Source organism: Acipenser ruthenus, chromosome 38, assembly GCF_902713425.1.
Source record: "Acipenser ruthenus chromosome 38, fAciRut3.2 maternal haplotype, whole genome shotgun sequence".
Lineage (NCBI taxonomy): Eukaryota > Metazoa > Chordata > Actinopteri > Acipenseriformes > Acipenseridae > Acipenser > Acipenser ruthenus.
This window is the reverse complement of record NC_081226.1, coordinates 7,093,633-7,117,248: the sequence shown is the minus strand read 5'-3', so window position 1 is coordinate 7,117,248 and position 23,616 is coordinate 7,093,633. Positions and strand designations below refer to the sequence as shown.

The window sequence follows — 23,616 nt, the reverse complement described above, 5'->3', positions numbered from 1 at the left end:
TCCCTGCACTGTGACCTATATAACACAGATCCACACACACACGCTCCCTGCACTGTGACCTATATAACACACATCCACACACACACTCCCTGCACTGTGACCTATATAACACAGATCAACACACACACTCCCTGCACTGTGACCTATATAACACAGATCAACACACACACTCCCTGCACTGTGAACTATATAACACAGATCCACACACACACTCCCTGCACTGTGAACTATATAACACACATCCACACACACACTCCCTGCACTGTGATCTATATAACACAGATCAACACACACACACTCCCTCCACTGTGACCTATATAACACAGATCAACACACACACTCCCTGCACTGTGACCTATATAACACAGATCAACACACACACTCCCTGCACTGTGAACTATATAACACAGATCCACACACACACTCCCTGCACTGTGAACTATATAACACACATCCACACACACACTCCCTGCACTGTGATCTATATAACACAGATCAACACACACACACTCCCTCCACTGTGACCTATATAACACACATCCACACACACACTCCCTGCACTGTGATCTATATAACACAGATCAACACACACACACTCCCTCCACTGTGACCTATATAACACAGATCAACACACACACTCCCTGCACTGTGACCTATATAACACACATCCACACACACACTCCCTGCACTGTGATCTATATAACACAGATCAACACACACACACTCCCTCCACTGTGACCTATATAACACAGATCAACACACACACTCCCTGCACTGTGATCTATATAACACACATCCACACACACACTCCCTGCACTGTGACCTATATAACACAGATCAACACACACACTCCCTGCACTGTGACCTATATAACACAGATCAACACACACACTCCCTGCACTGTGAACTATATAACACAGATCCACACACACACTCCCTGCACTGTGACCTATATAACACACATCCACACACACACTCCCTGCACTGTGACCTATATAACACAGATCCACACACACACGCTCCCTGCACTGTGACCTATATAACACAGATCAACACACACACTCCCTGCACTGTGACCTATATAACGCAGATCAACACACACACTCCCTGCACTGTGACCTATATAACACACATCCACACACACACTCCCTGCACTGTGATCTATATAACACAGATCAACACACACACACTCCCTCCACTGTGACCTATATAACACAGATCAACACACACACTCCCTGCACTGTGACCTATATAACACAGATCCACACACACACTCCCTGCACTGTGACCTATATAACACACATCCACACACACACTCCCTGCACTGTGATCTATATAACACAGATCAACACACACACACTCCCTCCACTGTGACCTATATAACACAGATCAACACACACACTCCCTGCACTGTGATCTATATAACACAGATCCACACACACACTCCCTGCACTGTGAACTATATAACACACATCCACACACACACTCCCTGCACTGTGACCTATATAACACAGATCCACACACACACTCCCTGCACTGTGACCTATATAACACAGATCCACACACACACTCCCTGCACTGTGAACTATATAACACAGATCAACACACACACTCCCTGCACTGTGAACTATATAACACAGATCCACACACACACTCCCTGCACTGTGACCTATATAACACAGATCCACACACACACTCCCTGCACTGTGACCTATATAACACACATCCACACACACTCCCTGCACTGTGAACTATATAACACAGATCCACACACACACTCCCTGCACTGTGACCTATATAACACAGATCAACACACACACTCCCTGCACTGTGAACTATATAACACAAATCAACACAGACACTCCCTGCACTGTGACCTATATAACACTGATCCACACACACACACCCTGCACTGTGAACTATATAACACAAATCAACACAGACACTCCCTGCACTGTGACCTATATAACACACATCCACACACACACTCCCTGCACTGTGACCTATATAACACAGATCCACACACACACTCCCTGCACTGTGACCTATATAACACTGATCCACACACACACACCCTGCACTGTGAACTATATAACACAAATCAACACAGACACTCCCTGCACTGTGACCTATATAACACACATCCACACACACACTCCCTGCACTGTGACCTATATAACACAGATCAACACACACACTCCCTGCACTGTGACCTATATAACACACATCCACACACACACTCCCTGCACTGTGACCTATATAACACAGATCAACACACACACTCCCTGCACTGTGACCTATATAACACACATCCACACACACACTCCCTGCACTGTGACCTATATAACACAGATCCACACACACACTCCCTGCACTGTGACCTATATAACACAGATCCACACACACACTCCGTGCACTGTGAACTATATAACACAGATCCACACACACACTCCCTGCACTGTGAACTATATAACACAGATCCACACACACACTCCCTGCACTGTGACCTATATAACACAGATCCACACACACACTCCGTGCACTGTGAACTATATAACACAGATCCACACACACACTCCCTGCACTGTGACCTATATAACACACATCCACACACACACTCCCTGCACTGTGACCTATATAACACAGATCCACACACACACTCCCTGCACTGTGACCTATATAACACACATCCACACACACACTCCCTGCACTGTGACCTATATAACACAGATCCACACACACACGGTCCCTGCACTGTGACGGTGACCTGTGTAACAGGACTCTGCTGCAGCACCGTGCTCTGCTGTATTAACTGTGCTGCTGATCTGTAATGTATAGAGATGACATACCGTTGGTCCCCTCTGACCTCTAGGCCCAGTTTTTCCAATCAAACCCTGAAAATAAAAAAGATAAAACAGAAAGTCAGCAGAAGCTTAATGATGCCCATTTCAATACTGTACACATCTCAACTGTGTCATCTGTGGAGAGTTCAATACTGTACACATCTCAACTGTGTCATCTGTGGAGAGTTCAATACTGTACACATCTCAACGGTGTCATCTGTGGAGAGTTCAATACTGTACACATCTCAACGTTGTCATCTGTGGAGAGTTCAATACTGTACACATCTCAACTGTGTCATCTGTGGAGAGTTCTAGCGTTGAATAACTGGTGCTAAGTGTGTTTTATTAACCTGCTGTACAAAGACATTGATACTGGCTTCTCGCTGAAACGACTGTATGAATTTTTATTTGTATGTTCATTTGCATGTTGCAATACCCTCTGACAAACACTGTGACTGTTTCACATCTCCTGTGATCTCTTACAAGACACGTGGTGAACTCACCCGCGCTCCCTTCTCTCCGTTCGTCCCGGGGAACCCTGGGAAACCGAGTGAACCCTGGGAAAAACAAAAGCAAGGCAAGTTCTGTTATCGAGCTGCAAGCTGCTGCCTTTCAATATGAATTACATGTCAGAAATCAACCAATCACACTGAAGTAGTTCCTCAAATTCCAGTGCATCTTGTCCTGTGTACAGATGTCATCCCTTCCATAGAGCACCACACCCAACTTCAATCAGACCTGGGCTCAATTACAATTACAATCACAGCAGGATTGCGTGTTGAAATTGCAATTACAATTACAATGCTATTGTGTTCAATTACAATTACAGTACAATGATGCTGCAGTAATTACCATTATAATTACAATTGCACTAAAAAGTAACATAAACAACTGCACACGTTAACATGTTTACTCTAAATAACCAGCAATAATCACAGGTACAAATACACACACATACTAAAGAACTTAAAATAACCAGCAATAATCACAGCTACAAATACACACACATGCTAAAGAACTTAAAATAACCAGCAATAATCACAGCTACAAATACACACACATACTAAAGAACTTAAAATAACCAGCAATAATCACAGGTACAAATACACACACATACTAAAGAACTTAAAATAACCAGCAATAATCACAGGTACAAATACACACACATACTAAAGAACTTAAAATAACCAGCAATAATCACAGCTACAAATACACACACATACTAAAGAACTTAAAATAACCAGCAATAATCACAGGTACAAATACACACACATACTAAAGAACTTAAAATAACCAGCAATAATCACAGCTACAAATACACACACATACTAAAGAACTTAAAATAACCAGCAATAATCACAGCTACAAATACACACACATACTAAAGAACTTAAAATAACCAGCAATAATCACAGGTACAAATACACACACATACTAAAGAACTTAAAATAACCAGCAATAATCACAGCTACAAATACACACACATACTAAAGAACTTAAAATAACCAGCAATAATCACAGGTACAAATACACACACATGCTAAAGAACTTAAAATAACCAGCAATAATCACAGGTACAAATACACACACATACTGAAGAACTTAAAATAACCAGCAATAATCACAGCTACAAATACACACACATACTAAAGAACTTTTTTTTTCAAACAAATGGGGTCACCAAAAGTGGTTAAACACAAAAGTAATGATCAAATGACAAATAATTGCGTAGCTGAAGTGTAATGGATCAATGATATGGTTGAATTACAATTACAATTACAATTACAACTGCACAGGTATGCCGAGGTTCAACTACAGTGATCAGAATTGCAATTCATTATGAACTGCACCATTACAATTCAAACTGACCCAGGTCTGATTCCATGCAATTCATTATGAACTGCACCATTACAATTCAAACTGACCCAGGTCTGATTCCATGCAATTCATTATGAACTGCACCATTACAATTCCAAATTATAACAAAACAAAACAAAACACACACACACACACACACACACACACCTGCTACCTTCTGTTAAACGGATCATCCTAGTAACTTTAACATTTTTATTAACTTGACACTAGTTTATCCCAAGAAAATATTACTGAAGTTGCAAACAGAAAAGCCCTTTTGTTTTTAATGAACAGTCTCCCCACGACACGGCACCTCCAGGCCTACACGCGTTATTCATTCAGTCTGGACTGAACCCTTTCACTGCCAGGGGGAGGGGGATACAAGCTGTTCTACAAAAATATTCCTGATAAAACGAGGGAATCTTCATTTGTGTGGCTTACAATAGGTTAATATGGGGTGTGTAGGGTGTCCCTTATTGTGATTGTGCACAGCTGTTGATTTGCTCATGTAGCTGTGTGTAGTGATGCTGGTGCAGTATGTAATGTATTACTGTTGATTTGCTCATGTAGCTGTGTGTAGTGATGCTGGTGCAGTATGTAATGTATTACTGTTGATTTGCTCATGTAGCTGTGTGTAGTGATGCTGGTGCAGTATGTAATGTATTACTGTTGATTTGCTCATGTAGCTGTGTGTAGTGATGCTGGTGCAGTATGTAATGTATTACTGTTGATTTGCTCATGTCGCTGTGTGTAGTGATGCTGGTGCAGTATGTAATGTATTACTGTTGATTTGCTCCTGTAGCTGTGTGTAGTGATGCTGGTGCAGTATGTAATGTATTACTGTTGATTTGCTCATGTAGCTGTGTGTAGTGATGCTGGTGCAGTATGTAATGTATTACTGTTGATTTGCTCATGTCGCTGTGTGTAGTGATGCTGGTGCAGTATGTAATGTATTACTGTTGATTTGCTCATGTAACTGTGTGTAGTGATGCTGGTGCAGTATGTAATGTATTACTGTTGATTTGCTCATGTAGCTGTGTGTAGTGATGCTGGTGCAGTATGTAATGTATTACTGTTGATTTGCTCATGTAACTGTGTGTAGTGATGCTGGTGCAGTATGTAATGTATTACTGTTGATTTGCTCATGTAGCTGTGTGTAGTGATGCTGGTGCAGTATGTAATGTATTACTGTTCATTTGCTCATGTAGCTGTGTGTAGTGATGTTGGTGCAGTATGTAATGTATTACTGTTGATTTGCTCATGTAGCTGTGTGTAGTGATGCTGGTGTAGTATGTAATGTATTACTGTTGATTTGCTCCTGTAGCTGTGTGTAGTGATGCTGGTGCAGTATGTAATGTATTACTGTTGATTTGCTCATGTAGCTGTGTGTAGTGATGCTGGTGCAGTATGTAATGTATTACTGTTGATTTGCTCATGTAGCTGTGTGTAGTGATGCTGGTGCAGTATGTAATGTATTACTGTTCATTTGCTCCTGTAGCTGTGTGTAGTGATGCTGGTGCAGTATGTAATGTATTACTGTTGATTTGCTCATGTAGCTGTGTGTAGTGATGCTGGTGCAGTATGTAATGTATTACTGTTGATTTGCTCATGTAACTGTGTGTAGTGATGCTGGTGCAGTATGTAATGTATTACTGTTGATTTGCTCATGTAGCTGTGTGTAGTGATGCTGGTGCAGTATGTAATGTATTACTGTTGATTTGCTCCTGTAGCTGTGTGTAGTGATGCTGGTGCAGTATGTAATGTATTACTGTTGATTTGCTCATGTAGCTGTGTGTAGTGATGCTGGTGCAGTATGTAATGTATTACTGTTGATTTGCTCATGTAGCTGTGTGTAGTGATGCTGGTGCAGTATGTAATGTATTACTGTTGATTTGCTCCTGTAGCTGTGTGTAGTGATGCTGTTGCAGTATGTAATGTATTACTGTTGATTTGCTCATGTAGCTGTGTGTAGTGATGCTGTTGCAGTATGTAATGTATTACTGTTGATTTGCTCATGTCGCTGTGTGTAGTGATGCTGGTGCAGTATGTAATGTATTACTGTTGATTTGCTCATGTAACTGTGTGTAGTGATGCTGGTGCAGTATGTAATGTATTACTGTTGATTTGCTCATGTCGCTGTGTGTAGTGATACTGGTGCAGTATGTAATGTATTACTGTTGATTTGCTCATGTAGCTGTGTGTAGTGATGCTGGTGCAGTATGTAATGTATTACTGTTGATTTGCTCATGTCGCTGTGTGTAGTGATGCTGGTGCAGTATGTAATGTATTACTGTTGATTTGCTACTGTAGCTGTGTGTAGTGATGCTGGTGCAGTATGTAATGTATTACTGTTGATTTGCTCATGTAGCTGTGTGTAGTGATGCTGGTGCAATATGTAATGTATTACTGTTGATTTGCTCATGTAGCTGTGTGTAGTGATGCTGGTGCAGTATGTAATGTATTACTGTTGATTTGCTCATGTAGCTGTGTGTAGTGATGCTGGTGCAGTATGTAATGTATTACTGTTGATTTGCTCATGTAGCTGTGTGTAGTGATGCTGGTGCAGTATGTAATGTATTACTGTTGATTTGCTCCTGTAGCTGTGTGTAGTGATGCTGGTGCAGTATGTAATGTATTACTGTTGATTTGCTCATGTAGCTGTGTGTAGTGATGCTGGTGCAGTATGTAATGTATTACTGTTGATTTGCTCATGTAGCTGTGTGTAGTGATGCTGGTGCAGTATGTAGTGTCTGTATTACTGTTGATTTGCTCATGTAGCTGTGTGTAGTGATGCTGGTGCAGTATGTAATGTATTACTGTTGATTTGCTCATGTAGCTGTGTGTAGTGATGCTGGTGCAGTATGTAATGTATTACTGTTGATTTGCTCATGTAGCTGTGTGTAGTGATGCTGGTGCAGTATGTAATGTATTACTGTTGATTTGCTCATGTAGCTGTGTGTAGTGATGCTGGTGCAGTATGTAATGTATTACTGTTGATTTGCTCATGTAGCTGTGTGTAGTGATGCTGGTGCAGTATGTAATGTATTACTGTTGATTTGCTCATGTAGCTGTGTGTAGTGATGCTGGTGCAGTATGTAATGTATTACTGTTGATTTGCTCATGTAGCTGTGTGTAGTGATGCTGGTGCAGTATGTAATGTATTACTGTTGATTTGCTCATGTAGCTGTGTGTAGTGATGCTGGTGCAGTATGTAATGTATTACTGATGATTTGCTCATGTAACTGTGTGTAGTGATGCTGGTGCAGTATGTAATGTATTACTGTTGATTTGCTCATGTAGCTGTGTGTAGTGATGCTGGTGCAGTATGTAATGTATTACTGTTGATTTGCTCATGTAGCTGTGTGTAGTGATGCTGGTGCAGTATGTAATGTATTACTGTTGATTTGCTCATGTAACTGTGTGTAGTGATGCTGGTGCAGTATGTAATGTATTACTGTTGATTTGCTCATGTAGCTGTGTGTAGTGATGCTGTTGCAGTATGTAATGTATTACTGTTGATTTGCTCATGTCGCTGTGTGTAGTGATGCTGGTGCAGTATGTAATGTATTACTGTTGATTTGCTCATGTAACTGTGTGTAGTGATGCTGGTGCAGTATGTAATGTATTACTGTTGATTTGCTCATGTAGCTGTGTGTAGTGATGCTGGTGCAGTATGTAATGTATTACTGTTGATTTGCTCATGTAGCTGTGTGTAGTGATGCTGATGCAGTATGTAATGTATTACTGTTGATTTGCTCATGTAGCTGTGTGTAGTGATGCTGGTGCAGTATGTAATGTATTACTGTTGATTTGCTCATGTCGCTGTGTGTAGTGATGCTGGTGCAGTATGTAATGTATTACTGTTGATTTGCTCATGTAGCTGTGTGTAGTGATGCTGGTGCAGTATGTAATGTATTACTGTTGATTTGCTCATGTAACTGTGTGTAGTGATGCTGATGCAGTATGTAATGTATTACTGTTGATTTGCTCATGTAGCTGTGTGTAGTGATGCTGGTGCAGTATGTAATGTATTACTGTTGATTTGCTCATGTCGCTGTGTGTAGTGATACTGGTGCAGTATGTAATGTATTACTGTTGATTTGCTCATGTAGCTGTGTGTAGTGATGCTGGTGCAGTATGTAATGTATTACTGTTGATTTGCTCATGTAGCTGTGTGTTGTGATGCTGGTGTAGTATGTAATGTATTACTGTTGATTTGCTCCTGTAGCTGTGTGTAGTGATGCTGGTGCAGTATGTAATGTATTACTGTTGATTTGCTCATGTAACTGTGTGTAGTGATGCTGGTGCAGTATGTAATGTATTACTGTTGATTTGCTCATGTAGCTGTGTGTAGTGATGCTGGTGCAGTATGTAATGTATTACTGTTGATTTGCTCATGTAACTGTGTGTAGTGATGCTGGTGCAGTATGTAATGTATTACTGTTCATTTGCTCATGTAGCTGTGTGTAGTGATGCTGGTGCAGTATGTAATGTATTACTGTTCATTTGCTCCTGTAGCTGTGTGTAGTGATGCTGGTGCAGTATGTAATGTATTACTGTTGATTTGCTCATGTAGCTGTGTGTAGTGATGCTGGTGCAGTATGTAATGTATTACTGTTGATTTGCTCATGTAGCTGTGTGTAGTGATGCTGGTGCAGTATGTAATGTATTACTGTTGATTTGCTCATGTAACTGTGTGTAGTGATGCTGGTGCAGTATGTAATGTATTACTGTTGATTTGCTCATGTAGCTGTGTGTAGTGATGCTGGTGCAGTATGTAATGTATTACTGTTGATTTGCTCATGTAGTTGTGTGTAGTGATGCTGGTGCAGTATGTAATGTATTACTGTTGATTTGCTCATGTAGCTGTGTGTAGTGATGCTGGTGCAGTATGTAATGTATTACTGTTGATTTGCTCATGTAACTGTGTGTAGTGATGCTGGTGCAGTATGTAATGTATTACTGTTGATTTGCTCATGTAGCTGTGTGTAGTGATGCTGGTGCAGTATGTAATGTATTACTGTTGATTTGCTCATGTAGCTGTGTGTAGTGATGCTGGTGCAGTATGTAATGTTCGTATTACTGTTGATTTGCTCATGTAGCTGTGTGTAGTGATGCTGGTGCAGTATGTAATGTATTACTGTTGATTTGCTCATGTAGCTGTGTGTAGTGATGCTGGTGCAGTATGTAATGTATTACTGTTGATTTGCTCATGTAGCTGTGTGTAGTGATGCTGGTGCAGTATGTAATGTATTACTGTTGATTTGCTCATGTAGCTGTGTGTAGTGATGCTGGTGCAGTATGTAATGTATTACTGTTGATTTGCTCATGTAGCTGTGTGTAGTGATGCTGGTGCAGTATGTAATGTATTACTGTTGATTTGCTCATGTAGCTGTGTGTAGTGATGCTGGTGCAGTATGTAATGTATTACTGTTGATTTGCTCATGTAACTGTGTGTAGTGATGCTGGAGCAGTATGTAATGTATTACTGTTGATTTGCTCATGTAGCTGTGTGTAGTGATGCTGGTGCAGTATGTAATGTATTACTGTTGATTTGCTCATGTAACTGTGTGTAGTGATGCTGATGCAGTATGTAATGTATTACTGTTGATTTGCTCATGTAACTGTGTGTAGTGATGCTGGTGCAGTATGTAATGTATTACTGTTGATTTGCTCATGTAACTGTGTGTAGTGATGCTGGTGCAGTATGTAATGTATTACTGTTGATTTGCTCATGTAACTGTGTGTAGTGATGCTGGTGCAGTATGTAATGTATTACTGTTGATTTGCTCATGTAACTGTGTGTAGTGATGCTGGTGCAGTATGTAATGTATTACTGTTGATTTGCTCATGTAGCTGTGTGTAGTGATGCTGGTGCAGTATGTAATGTATTACTGTTGATTTGCTCATGTAGCTGTGTGTAGTGATGCTGGTGCAGTATGTAATGTATTACTGTTGATTTGCTCATGTAACTGTGTGTAGTGATGCTGGTGCAGTATGTAATGTATTACTGTTGATTTGCTCATGTAACTGTGTGTAGTGATGCTGATGCAGTATGTAATGTCTGTATTACTGTTGATTTGCTCATGTAACTGTGTGTAGTGATGCTGGTGCAGTATGTAATGTATTACTGTTCATTTGCTCATGTAGCTGTGTGTAGTGATGCTGGTGCAGTATGTAATGTATTACTGTTGATTTGCTCATGTAGCTGTGTGTAGTGATGCTGGTGCAGTATGTAATGTATTACTGTTGATTTGCTCATGTAACTGTGTGTAGTGATGCTGGTGCAGTATGTAATGTATTACTGTTGATTTGCTCATGTAGCTGTGTGTAGTGATGCTGGTGCAGTATGTAATGTATTACTGTTGATTTGCTCATGTAACTGTGTGTAGTGATGCTGATGCAGTATGTAATGTCTGTATTACTGTTGATTTGCTCATGTAACTGTGTGTAGTGATGCTGGTGCAGTATGTAATGTATTACTGTTGATTTGCTCATGTAGCTGTGTGTAGTGATGCTGGTGCAGTATGTAATGTATTACTGTTGATTTGCTCATGTAGCTGTGTGTAGTGATGCTGATGCAGTATGTAATGTATTACTGTTGATTTGCTCATGTAGCTGTGTGTAGTGATGCTGGTGCAGTATGTAATGTATTACTGTTGATTTGCTCATGTCGCTGTGTGTAGTGATGCTGGTGCAGTATGTAATGTATTACTGTTGATTTGCTCATGTAGCTGTGTGTAGTGATGCTGGTGCAGTATGTAATGTATTACTGTTGATTTGCTCATGTAACTGTGTGTAGTGATGCTGATGCAGTATGTAATGTATTACTGTTGATTTGCTCATGTAGCTGTGTGTAGTGATGCTGGTGCAGTATGTAATGTATTACTGTTGATTTGCTCATGTCGCTGTGTGTAGTGATACTGGTGCAGTATGTAATGTATTACTGTTGATTTGCTCATGTAGCTGTGTGTAGTGATGCTGGTGCAGTATGTAATGTATTACTGTTGATTTGCTCATGTAGCTGTGTGTTGTGATGCTGGTGTAGTATGTAATGTATTACTGTTGATTTGCTCCTGTAGCTGTGTGTAGTGATGCTGGTGCAGTATGTAATGTATTACTGTTGATTTGCTCATGTAACTGTGTGTAGTGATGCTGGTGCAGTATGTAATGTATTACTGTTGATTTGCTCATGTAGCTGTGTGTAGTGATGCTGGTGCAGTATGTAATGTATTACTGTTGATTTGCTCATGTAACTGTGTGTAGTGATGCTGGTGCAGTATGTAATGTATTACTGTTCATTTGCTCATGTAGCTGTGTGTAGTGATGCTGGTGCAGTATGTAATGTATTACTGTTCATTTGCTCCTGTAGCTGTGTGTAGTGATGCTGGTGCAGTATGTAATGTATTACTGTTGATTTGCTCATGTAGCTGTGTGTAGTGATGCTGGTGCAGTATGTAATGTATTACTGTTGATTTGCTCATGTAGCTGTGTGTAGTGATGCTGGTGCAGTATGTAATGTATTACTGTTGATTTGCTCATGTAACTGTGTGTAGTGATGCTGGTGCAGTATGTAATGTATTACTGTTGATTTGCTCATGTAGCTGTGTGTAGTGATGCTGGTGCAGTATGTAATGTATTACTGTTGATTTGCTCATGTAGTTGTGTGTAGTGATGCTGGTGCAGTATGTAATGTATTACTGTTGATTTGCTCATGTAGCTGTGTGTAGTGATGCTGGTGCAGTATGTAATGTATTACTGTTGATTTGCTCATGTAACTGTGTGTAGTGATGCTGGTGCAGTATGTAATGTATTACTGTTGATTTGCTCATGTAGCTGTGTGTAGTGATGCTGGTGCAGTATGTAATGTATTACTGTTGATTTGCTCATGTAGCTGTGTGTAGTGATGCTGGTGCAGTATGTAATGTTCGTATTACTGTTGATTTGCTCATGTAGCTGTGTGTAGTGATGCTGGTGCAGTATGTAATGTATTACTGTTGATTTGCTCATGTAACTGTGTGTAGTGATGCTGATGCAGTATGTAATGTATTACTGTTGATTTGCTCATGTAACTGTGTGTAGTGATGCTGGTGCAGTATGTAATGTATTACTGTTGATTTGCTCATGTAACTGTGTGTAGTGATGCTGGTGCAGTATGTAATGTATTACTGTTGATTTGCTCATGTAACTGTGTGTAGTGATGCTGGTGCAGTATGTAATGTATTACTGTTGATTTGCTCATGTAACTGTGTGTAGTGATGCTGGTGCAGTATGTAATGTATTACTGTTGATTTGCTCATGTAGCTGTGTGTAGTGATGCTGGTGCAGTATGTAATGTATTACTGTTGATTTGCTCATGTAGCTGTGTGTAGTGATGCTGGTGCAGTATGTAATGTATTACTGTTGATTTGCTCATGTCGCTGTGTGTAGTGATGCTGGTGCAGTATGTAATGTATTATTGTTGATTTGCTCATGTAGCTGTGTGTAGTGATGCTGGTGCAGTATGTAATGTATTACTGTTGATTTGCTCATGTAGCTGTGTGTAGTGATGCTGGTGCAGTATGTAATGTATTACTGTTGATTTGCTCATGTAGCTGTGTGTAGTGATGCTGGTGCAGTATGTAATGTATTACTGTTGATTTGCTCATGTCGCTGTGTGTAGTGATGCTGGTGCAGTATGTAATGTATTACTGTTGATTTGCTCATGTAACTGTGTGTAGTGATGCTGGTGCAGTATGTAATGTATTACTGTTGATTTGCTCATGTAGCTGTGTGTAGTGATGCTGGTGCAGTATGTAATGTATTACTGTTACCGTGTGCCATGTAGCATGCAGTGATTGCCTGTTTTCTATACTGTATCTGTAAACAATAAAGTCCATTTAAATGCTTATTACAGTTACACTGTCTGTTTTTTCTGTGTTTCTCGATGTATCGCTGCCCTCGTTATAACCTACAGGATTTATACTGGACCCTGACACCCCTGATAAAACCAGGGAATGGTTGTACAGTATTTGTTAGCCTATGTGTTTTTCTCTGGGTCTCTTGCTGTATTGTGGCCCTCGATATACATTGCATTTATATTGACACCGACACACTCGATATATGGAGTGGGTGGTGCAGTGTGTGTTTGTGGCTTGCCATATAAAAATGATTTAATTGATTGATGAGTGAGTATCGGGCTCAGTGTGACTGATTAATGAGTGAGAGAGTATCAGTGTGATTGATTGATGAGTGAGTATCGGGCTCAGTGTGACTGATTAATGAGTGAGAGAGTATCAGTGTGATTGATTGATGAGTGAGTATCAGGCTCTGTGTGATTGATTGGTTGATGAGTGAGTATCAGGCTCTGTGTGATTGATTGATTGATTGATGAGAGAGTGGTGTGATCGATTGATGAGTGCGTATCGGGCTCCGTGTGATTGATTGATGAGTGTGTTTCGGGCTCAGTGTGATTGATTGATGAGACAGAATCAGGCTCTGTGTAATTGATTGATGAGAGAGTATCAGGCTCAGTGTGATTGATTGATGAGACTGAATCAGGCTCTGTGTGATTGATTGATGAGAGAGTATCAGGCTCAGTGTGATTGATTGATGAGTGATTATCAGGCTCAGTGTGAGTGTTTGATGAGACAGAATCAGGCTCTGTGTGATTGATTGATGAGAGAGTATCAGGCTCCATGTGACTGATTGATGAGAGAGTATCAGCCTCAGTATGATTGATTGATGAGAGACTATCAGGCTCCATGTGATTGATTGATGAGTGAGTATCAGGCTCCGTGTGATTGATTGATGAGTGAGTATCAGGCTCAGTGTGAGTGATTGATGAGACAGAATCAGGCTCCATGTGATTGATTGATGAGAGAGTAATGTCTCACCTTGGTGCCTTGTCTCCCCGGGTATCCAGGCAGACCAGGGACTCCCAGTTTACCCTGGAAAAGAACCAGAGTTAACACTGGGAGAGTAATGCAAACACCAATAATACAATTAAATCAGTGTTGAAAATACAGTTCATTCAGGCACATTAATTAAAAGATATTTCAGTTACTACAGAATGGTTTAAAATTTTAGCCTTTTTAATAACTAGTCAAAACCAGCCATCTGTTGTTTTTTATACTACTACTACTACTACTACTAATAATAATAATAATAATAATAAAAATAATAATAATAATAATAATAATAATGCATCCTGTTTTAAAAGGACTCCTCCGGTGTATTGTGTTAGAACCCCCCCTGCATCTTTCTCCTCACCTTCTCTCCAACCAGTCCAATTGGACCCAGTTCCCCTGGGGGTCCGACTCTGCCTTTGGGACCCTCCGGACCGTCCTCCCCTCTCTGACCAGGCACACCGAGCTCCCCCTGCAACCAGACAGGGACACTGATCAATAATCAATAAACCTGATCGAATATTAATCACTAACCAATCACACTCATCAAGAAGTAAAAACACTCACGATAACCAATCACACTCACCAACAAGCAAGCACACTCACGATAACCAATCACACTCACCAACAAGCAAGCAAACACACTCACGATAACCAATCACACTCACCAACAAGCAAACACACTCACGATAACCAATCACACTCACCAACAAGCAAAAACACTCACGATAACCAATCACACTCACCAACAAGCAAGCAAACACACTCACGATAACCAATCACACTCACCAACAAGCAAACACACTCACGATAACCAATCACACTCACCAACAAGCAAACACACTCACGATAACCAATCACACTCACCAACAAGCAAACACACTCACGATAACCAATCACACTCACCAACAAGCAAGCAAACACACTCACGATAACCAATCACACTCACCAACAAGCAAACACACTCACGATAACCAATCACACTCACCAACAAGCAAACACACTCACGATAACCAATCACACTGACCAACAAGCAAACACACTCACGATAACCAATCACACTCACCAACAAGCAAGCACACTCACGATAACCAATCACACTCACCAACAAGCAAACACACTCATGATAACCAATCACACTCACCAACAAGCAAGCAAACACACTCACGATAACCAATCACACTCACCAACAAGCAAACACACTCACGATAACCAATCACACCTATCAACAAGCAAAAACATTCACCGATACTCAATCACTCTCATCAGTAACCAACATTGATATTCAATGCAAGTATTCAATTATAATGTGTGCCCAAAGTTATCAACAGGGATCCTAGGAATCCATTTGCAGAAAAACACAGACTTTCTATGCTGTCTGAGAATTTTTTGTTTCACACTTGCAAAAAGCATGAAAGGCTTTTTGTTTGTTTGTTTGATAACCCAATCAATACACTTATCATATATAATCATCAATACAGGCAATTTTGCTTTAAATTTAGTGAACATACTTGTTCAATAAAACTGCTTCTGGTGAGCGAGGCGCACTGTCAGTGTCACATTCATGCTGAAACGTAGCTGCAGTTTACTTCAGTATCCAGTGCGTTTTTACTATTCAACAAGCTGTTTAAAGATCCCGAAAACGATAAAAATCACCCCTGAATAAATTAGTTTGGCAATAGCCATCGACGTGACGAAGACTAACTCGAGATAAACTAATATAAATACAATTTATTTTTATTATTATTACTACACAGATGTATTTGTAATGTTTAAAGTAAAATGGTACATTTGTTTATATTATTGATTGATGGCACTCTGGTGAGTTTGTAACATCCTTCAATTTGAAAGTGTACCAATAAATACTTTGTGTAAAAACCTCCTGTTATTCAGTAGTACTGCTTGTCTATCTTATAATGTGATGCGGGGGGGGGGGGGGGGGGGGGGGCACTCAATTTTAGTGTTTTATTTTAATTGAGGAATAATGTAGATTTTTCTTTTTTTTTGTAGAACTTTTTCTTATTGCGGAAAACTAGGATCCCTGGTTATCAGTACAATAGGTAATACTGATAATCAATAGCAGTATTATCACTGATCAACTGCCCATAAATCAGTGGTTAATATATGATCAAAGATTATTATCGGTTATCAAAACTGAACACAAATATTAGTAACTTACAAACGACAGTAATGATCAATAAAAAGCTGTCAATATGGTGATCATAATCAACATAAATTATCAATATGAATAAAATATATTACCAATAATCTTTACTGGTGATGGGGGAAAAATAATTAATATGCTTAATCAATAACTGATAATCAATATAAAAAAGAAATTATATCAAGTTAGTGATTGACAAAAAATATCAAGTAATCAAAATGAGAATTCTATGATTTGCAAAACATAGCTGTCAGTGTTGGTGATTAGTAAATACGAATAATGCATATTAATATTACAGTTAATAATGAAAATAAGTGATCAGATTGAAATGTTGCTAAGCAATGCAGACACAGTGTATTCTCCTTTGAATATCTGTGTACTGTGTTAAAATAAAAATCAAGGAAACAGCCTGCAGAATGTTGTGAATTCCCACTGTGTGTTTATATAAAATCCCAACCCAAGAATATGCAGTTACACCATTCAGCCACCTATACTGGGGGAGGCACTGTGCGCTATGTGTTAAAATCCTATTGGCAGGATTAAAAAAAAAATACAGTGTTATTGTATCAAACTCGTGGTATAGTAACAAATGCTTTAGTAGCAAGTGATTTGCAAACGAAATGTGTTAATTAAATCAATCCGTTAATGCTTTGAAATTGAGTCGATGAGGTCTCGTTATGAACACATTTCTCGTTAAAAAGCTTAATTGCCGCAGGTCACGTACATCACTTCCTGTCTAGACTACATAAGAGGAACTCGTTAATCAAAATGTACGTTAACAAGATCAAGAAAAATGAATGAAAGCAGAATTCGTTGTTATGGAAATTATGGAAATTAGCATACAGCGAGACGGCTCTCCCACCAGCGAGCAGCAGCCAAATGGAAATGAAGAATAATGGGAATATCTGTTTTGTGTATAATTTGTACACTTCATTAATAAATGTGCATTTTGTCATGCAGAATGTACAATTATTTAGAACACTTCACACATAAAATGCTGATTTATGATTATCTGGCGTGTGGCAAAAATTGGACGGCACGGATTAAAAAATAAAATAAATGAATTAATAATAATAATTAAACCCCACGTTCACCCTCATGCGGGGGATATTGTGCCACAGCTTACTATACAACTCTTTTAATGTGCATTTTGAAATCTTTTTTTGGTTAAAAAGAAAAAAAAATACTGAAGCCATCTACTGTATGTATATTGGTTGGAATTTATTTTCTAATTTTGTATGTATTTAGCATGTGTGATTGTAAGCTTTAAATAAATATGTTTGAAGTGCCATTTGTGTTTGTAGTTGTTAGTTATATTATACATGTATACTGTGTGTGTAACACGTCATTATAGATTTATTAAGCTTTTAAAATTAATCCAATACACAATACACAATCTTGTTTATAAAGAAACTCAACATGATTAGAAGTAGCCTCCGAACACTTACAGTATTATATTATAAGAACATTTTATATGAATACAAACGTGTGAAAGTGACATAAAGTGAGGTGGGAGTCTGACAACATTACAAATACTTTATTGTAATTTCTAATATGTTGTTTTCTAAACCAAGACTTCAGTTGTATAATTCAAATAAAATCTACAGTACAGGTCAGCTGTCATATAATATACGTTTGCAGAATTCAAATAGGCTTCAGTTGCATTGCTAATTTATTGGTAGTAACATTACACCGAGTGCAAACAACGGTTTATCATTTTAACAATACAACACACGTTCTGTAAGGTTACAAATGGATAAAACAATTGAATAAATCTCCTTCATAACCACAAGTATAACAAATGATAAAATACATTCATAACTACAAATATTGAATTACCTAGGTAGTCTGTAAGAAATGATCCTGTACTCTCTCTCTCTGTATCGTCGGCGTCACAGCCGCGGTCTGTTCAATTTCTGTTTCAAGGCGAGTTATGTACTTTTTCGTTAATTAAAACCCTCCTTTTCAACATGCAAATTAACTCCTGATAAATGATGATAATTAACACGGATTTGCTTTTAAATTCCCACGTAAACAAAAGAAATAGTCGCAAGAAGCCCTGCTCATTAAGATCGTAACATTATTTTGTAAATCAGCATAATATTCGGACGAGTATTTAATAACGAAATAGGCATAACGACCGCTTGAAAATGCCAAAAGCAATGCTGCATACCGCTTTCTTGATTAACAATGGAGTTATCATTTACCAACTTTTGAAAATCCTGCCCAATTTGAACTAAACAGGAGAGAAGTAACTTACTGATAATCAATAATTAATAGTATATAAAATCATCTCTCACCCGGTCTCCCTTCACTCCCAAGTCTCCCTTAAACCCGGGGAACCCGTCTTCACCCTGAAAACCAGACACACAGTTATTAACACTTGAGAAATGCAACAGCACGACCTGTGTTATAACAGCACCCCGCCAGCTCCTGTTCATTTCATAGGAATCAGACACAGCCCTTACCTTCTCTCCCTTGTGTCCCTTCAGCCCACGGACACCTTCCGCCCCCTAAAACCAGACGAGACAGGGACAGTGATGAGTGTGTTAGTGCTCATGTTAATGACCTTCACTACAGTCCAGGACAGGATAAGCACAGCGTATTATAGGCTTTGTTATTAATACTTGTATTGTAACACTTGAAATGTATTTGCTTACGATTGTAAGTCGCCCTGGATAAGGGCGTCTGCGAAGAAATAAATAATAATAATAATAATACGCAAGTTAAAAATCCAGCGTGGTGTGCTTTCTAATCATTAACAAACTTTATTTAGTCCATTGTCAATTTCATTGAAAAGTGGCTGAGGTACGCGGCTGATTGTGATGTCACTGTTCTGAACAGAATTTGCAGTGGAATGGAATTCCAAGAGGTGTCACAGGTAGGATTTTTTAAAGCTGGTGACGTCATCGTACTGATAAGGAAAACACATCACGGTAAAAACTGAAAGCGGCACGGTGATGTCATGAATAGGGCTCTCTGTCTTTGATACAGAACATAAGAGCATAAGAAAGTTTACAAACGAGAGGAGGCCATTCGGCCCATCTTGCTCGTTTGGTTGTTAGTAGCTTATTGATCCCAGAATCTCATCAAGCAGCTTCTTGAAGGATCCCAGGGTGTCAGCTTCAACAACATTACTGGGGAGTTGGTTCCAGACCCTCACAATTCTCTGTGTAAAAAAGTGCCTCCTATTTTCTGTTCTGAATGCCCCTTTATCTAATCTCCATTTGTGACCCCTGGTCCTTGTTTCTTTTTTCAGGTCGAAAAAGTCCCCTGGGTCGACATTGTCTATACCTTTTAGAATTTTGAGTGCTTGAATCAGATCACTGAGTAGTCTTCTTTGTTCAAGAATAGATTCAATTCTTTTAGCCTGTCTGCATACGACATGCCTTTTAAACACAGGATAATTCTGGTTGCTCTTCTTTGCACTCTTTCTAGAGCAGCAATATCCTTTTTGTACGAGGTGACCAGAACTGAACACAATATTCTAGGTGAGGTCTTGCTAATGCATTGTAAAGTTTTAACATTACTTCCCTTGATTTAAATTCAACACTTCTCACAATATATCCGAGCATCCTGTTGGCCTTTTTTTATAGCTTCCCCACATTGTCTAGATGAAGACATTTCTGAGTCAACATAAACTCCTAGGTCTTTTTCATAGATTCCTTCTTCAATTTCAGTACCTCCCATATGATATTTATAATGCACATTTTTATTGCCTGCATGCAATACCTTACAGTTTTCTCTATTAAATGTCATTTGCCATGTGTCTGCCCAGTTCTGAATGTGCTCTGATTGGCTGAAAGATCCTGAGCAGTCTATCATTATATATATAAATGCTGAAAGATCTGAATGACTGTTTATAATCACTAGATTTTCATTTTGGAATCTTGCATTTATTGAAATCCAAGACTCTCATTCTCTCTGCTCTGAATCACACCAGCGCTTTGTTTAGAGTAGATGCGGAGCTCGATGATAGTATAGTCCCCTTCATTCAGCTGTTTGATTCAGGATTAAACATCTTTCCAATACATTGTGCTTCATGTGTGAGCGGAATACTCTCTGAACACACACAGAGCGCTGTTGTGTTTATTTCACTCCGGAGGGTAAACAAACCCCCGACAGCCAATCAAATACTCACCTTTACACCACGTGGTCCTGGATAGCCAATAGGACCCTGAGGGCCGTTGGGACCCTGTTAGACAAAAAAGAAGAAATATGAGTCAGCTACTTGGTACCTGACAATTAGGGCAAGGAAATAAAATCTAAGACAGAGTCTGAACGCATGCACCCTGAGATTCTGTGAGAGGATGCAGCCCCTGCACCGTGCACAGTGCAGCTCTGTCTATGGTCTCTCTGAGGCACCGGAGCTCCACCTACCTGGTTCCCCTTAGTTCCGGATGGCCCCTCTTTGCCTGGGTGCCCCTGTGATGAGAAGCAGTCAGTCAGTGATTAGTGGTTAGATGCACTGGGTGCTCTGTGTGGAAACACTGCTATACAGATACCCAACCAAGCCATTCATTAAACACCTAACACTATAATTCTTACAATTTTTAACTTTTTCATCTTTGACGGGATGGCATTGTCGGGATAGTCTCACAATGAACTCTGTATTTCCTAAATATTTTCCACTTCTTAAATTGCTCATCCAGTGTTTTCAGATTATCGTGCTGCTGGCCTCTCCCCCGCAGGTTATCCCATTGCTGGCCTCTCCCTCCCTGCCTGTAATCACTGCAAGCATGCTATCTCACTGCAAGCCTCTTATTTCACTGCAAGCATGCTATCTCACTGCAAGCCTCTTATTTCACTGCAAGCCTCTTATTTCACTGCAAGCATGCTATCTCACTGCAAGCCTCTTATTTCACTGCAAGCATGCTATCTCACTGCAAGCCTCTTATTTCACTGCTAGCATGCTATCTCACTGCAAGTCTCTTATCTGGCTGCAAGCATGCTATCTCACTGCAAGCATGCTATCTCACTGCAAGCATGCTATCTCACTGCAAGCCTCTTATTTCTCTGCAAGCATGCTATCTCACTGCAAGCCTCTTATTTCACTGCAAGCATGCTATCTCACTGAAAGCCTCTTATTTCACTGCTAGCATGCTATCTCACTGCAAGCCTCTTATTTCAGTGCAAGCATGCTATCTCACTGCAAGCCTCTTATTTCACTGCAGGCATGCTATCTCACTGCAAGTCTCTTATCTCGCTGCAAGCATGCTATCTCACTGCAAGCATGCTATCTCAGTGCAAGCTTCTTATTTCACTGCAAGCATGCTATCTCACTGCAAGTCTCTTATCTCACTGCAAGCATGCTATCTCACTGCAAGCATGCTATCTCACTGCAAGTCTCTTATCTCACTGCAAGCATGCTATCTCACTGCAAGTCTCTTATCTCACTGCAAGCATGCTATCTCACTGCAAGTCTCCCTCCCTTCCTATAATCTTCCTGCAGTAGCTCCTACTATCTGCTATCAAAACTGCAGGCCTCCCTGTCTGTTATTCAGGCTGTACTCACAGGGGGTCCATCGGCTCCTGACATTCCCGGCAGTCCTGGTTTCCCGACCGGCCCCTGGAACACAGTGACAGAGAGAGGGTGGATTAGAGAGCAGAGCAGACACACAGCGTGTCCCAGAGCAGGATCCGGAGCCCAGTCTAAACTGGATTTAATGTGCTGAGCCTCTCACCTTCTCCCCCGGGGGTCCCGTCGCTCCCTGAGGTCCTGGCATACCCTGAAAGAGAGGACAGCATTAAACACACTCAACAGGAAAGGAACTGTATAATGTAATCTTGTTCATATCTAAAAAATAATATATAATATATACAATTGTAAAAGGTGCTTGTTGTGTGAGTGGTAATGTATATACACAGTAAGACTGTCCCATGTCAAATATGTGTGTGCATGTGAAGGTCCTGTTCACACAACTGTTTTTGTTTTGAGTTTGAGTTTAAAACATTGAGTTTTTAAAATTCTCTGAGATTAAAAGGCCTTTGACACCCCCTGAAACAGCTGAAACAGAATTCACATATCAATATAGCAATAACACTCAATAGAGGAATGACACTCAATAGAGCAATGACACTCGATAGAGAGGAATAACACTCAGTAGAGCGGAATAACACTGAATAGAGAAGAATAACACTCGATAGAGAGGAATAACACTCAATAGAGAGGAATAACACTCAATAGAGAGGAATAACACTCAATAGATCAATAACTCAATAGATCAATAACACTCACTAGAGAGCAAAAACACTCAATAGAGAACAAGAACACTCAATAGAGGGTATGGAACCTGAAACAACCGATCTGATTGGTCAACCAAAGTTCCAGCCATCCATATTTATGATGTATATGGACAGTTGGGACCTTTTCACATGAAAAACCACTACGCTGTCAGAACTGACCAACTGCCTGAAAATATGAATGAGGGAGACAGAGACAGGCAGAGGGACAGACAGAGAGACAGTGTTTGTGTGTGACTGACCTGAGTTCCTGATGTCCCTTGCTGTCCTGGGGGTCCGGGTTCTCCTTGTGGCCCCTGTAGAGACACAGCCCAGAGAAATACTCAGAAAAAGATAGTTCTGATCAAACCTGTCATCTTTACAGGACTGTGTAGTCGGGATCTCACACCTTGCTGCTAGCTGGCTCTGAACAAACTGGTGTTTAAACTGAAATTCTGTCATCTGGAATTAGTATAAAATATAAATTAATACATGTAAATAGTAATATACATAAAAATGATATTACCGTATATAAGAGTAGTCTATACATCTCTCATGGCTGAGCAAAGAGTGACTGAACCTTATATATCTACAGCTATCATGTAAACTCTTTATTTATTTGTAGTTATTTTATAGAAATTCC

The 23,616-nt window shown here is 39.8% G+C and overlaps 1 protein-coding gene across 11 annotated transcripts in view; it reads right to left on the bottom strand.

The window, feature by feature from the left end:
• The window catches only part of LOC117434268 (collagen alpha-1(XI) chain), a 154,744-nt gene that overhangs the window by 62,092 nt on the left and 69,036 nt on the right, over window positions 1–23,616 (bottom strand). For all 11 annotated transcript variants that reach the window (XM_059008792.1, XM_059008791.1, XM_059008795.1 and 8 more), the window contains 11 exons: window positions 23,237–23,290; window positions 22,436–22,480; window positions 22,267–22,320; window positions 21,132–21,176; window positions 20,893–20,946; window positions 19,220–19,264; window positions 19,052–19,105; window positions 14,952–15,059; window positions 14,576–14,629; window positions 3,347–3,400; window positions 2,850–2,894 (listed from right to left, as the gene is read on the bottom strand). In XM_059008792.1, coding sequence (XP_058864775.1) covers window positions 2,850–2,894; window positions 3,347–3,400; window positions 14,576–14,629; window positions 14,952–15,059; window positions 19,052–19,105; window positions 19,220–19,264; window positions 20,893–20,946; window positions 21,132–21,176; window positions 22,267–22,320; window positions 22,436–22,480; window positions 23,237–23,290 — 612 coding nt within the window. The remainder of the gene's footprint in view (window positions 1–2,849; window positions 2,895–3,346; window positions 3,401–14,575; window positions 14,630–14,951; window positions 15,060–19,051; window positions 19,106–19,219; window positions 19,265–20,892; window positions 20,947–21,131; window positions 21,177–22,266; window positions 22,321–22,435; window positions 22,481–23,236; window positions 23,291–23,616) is intronic.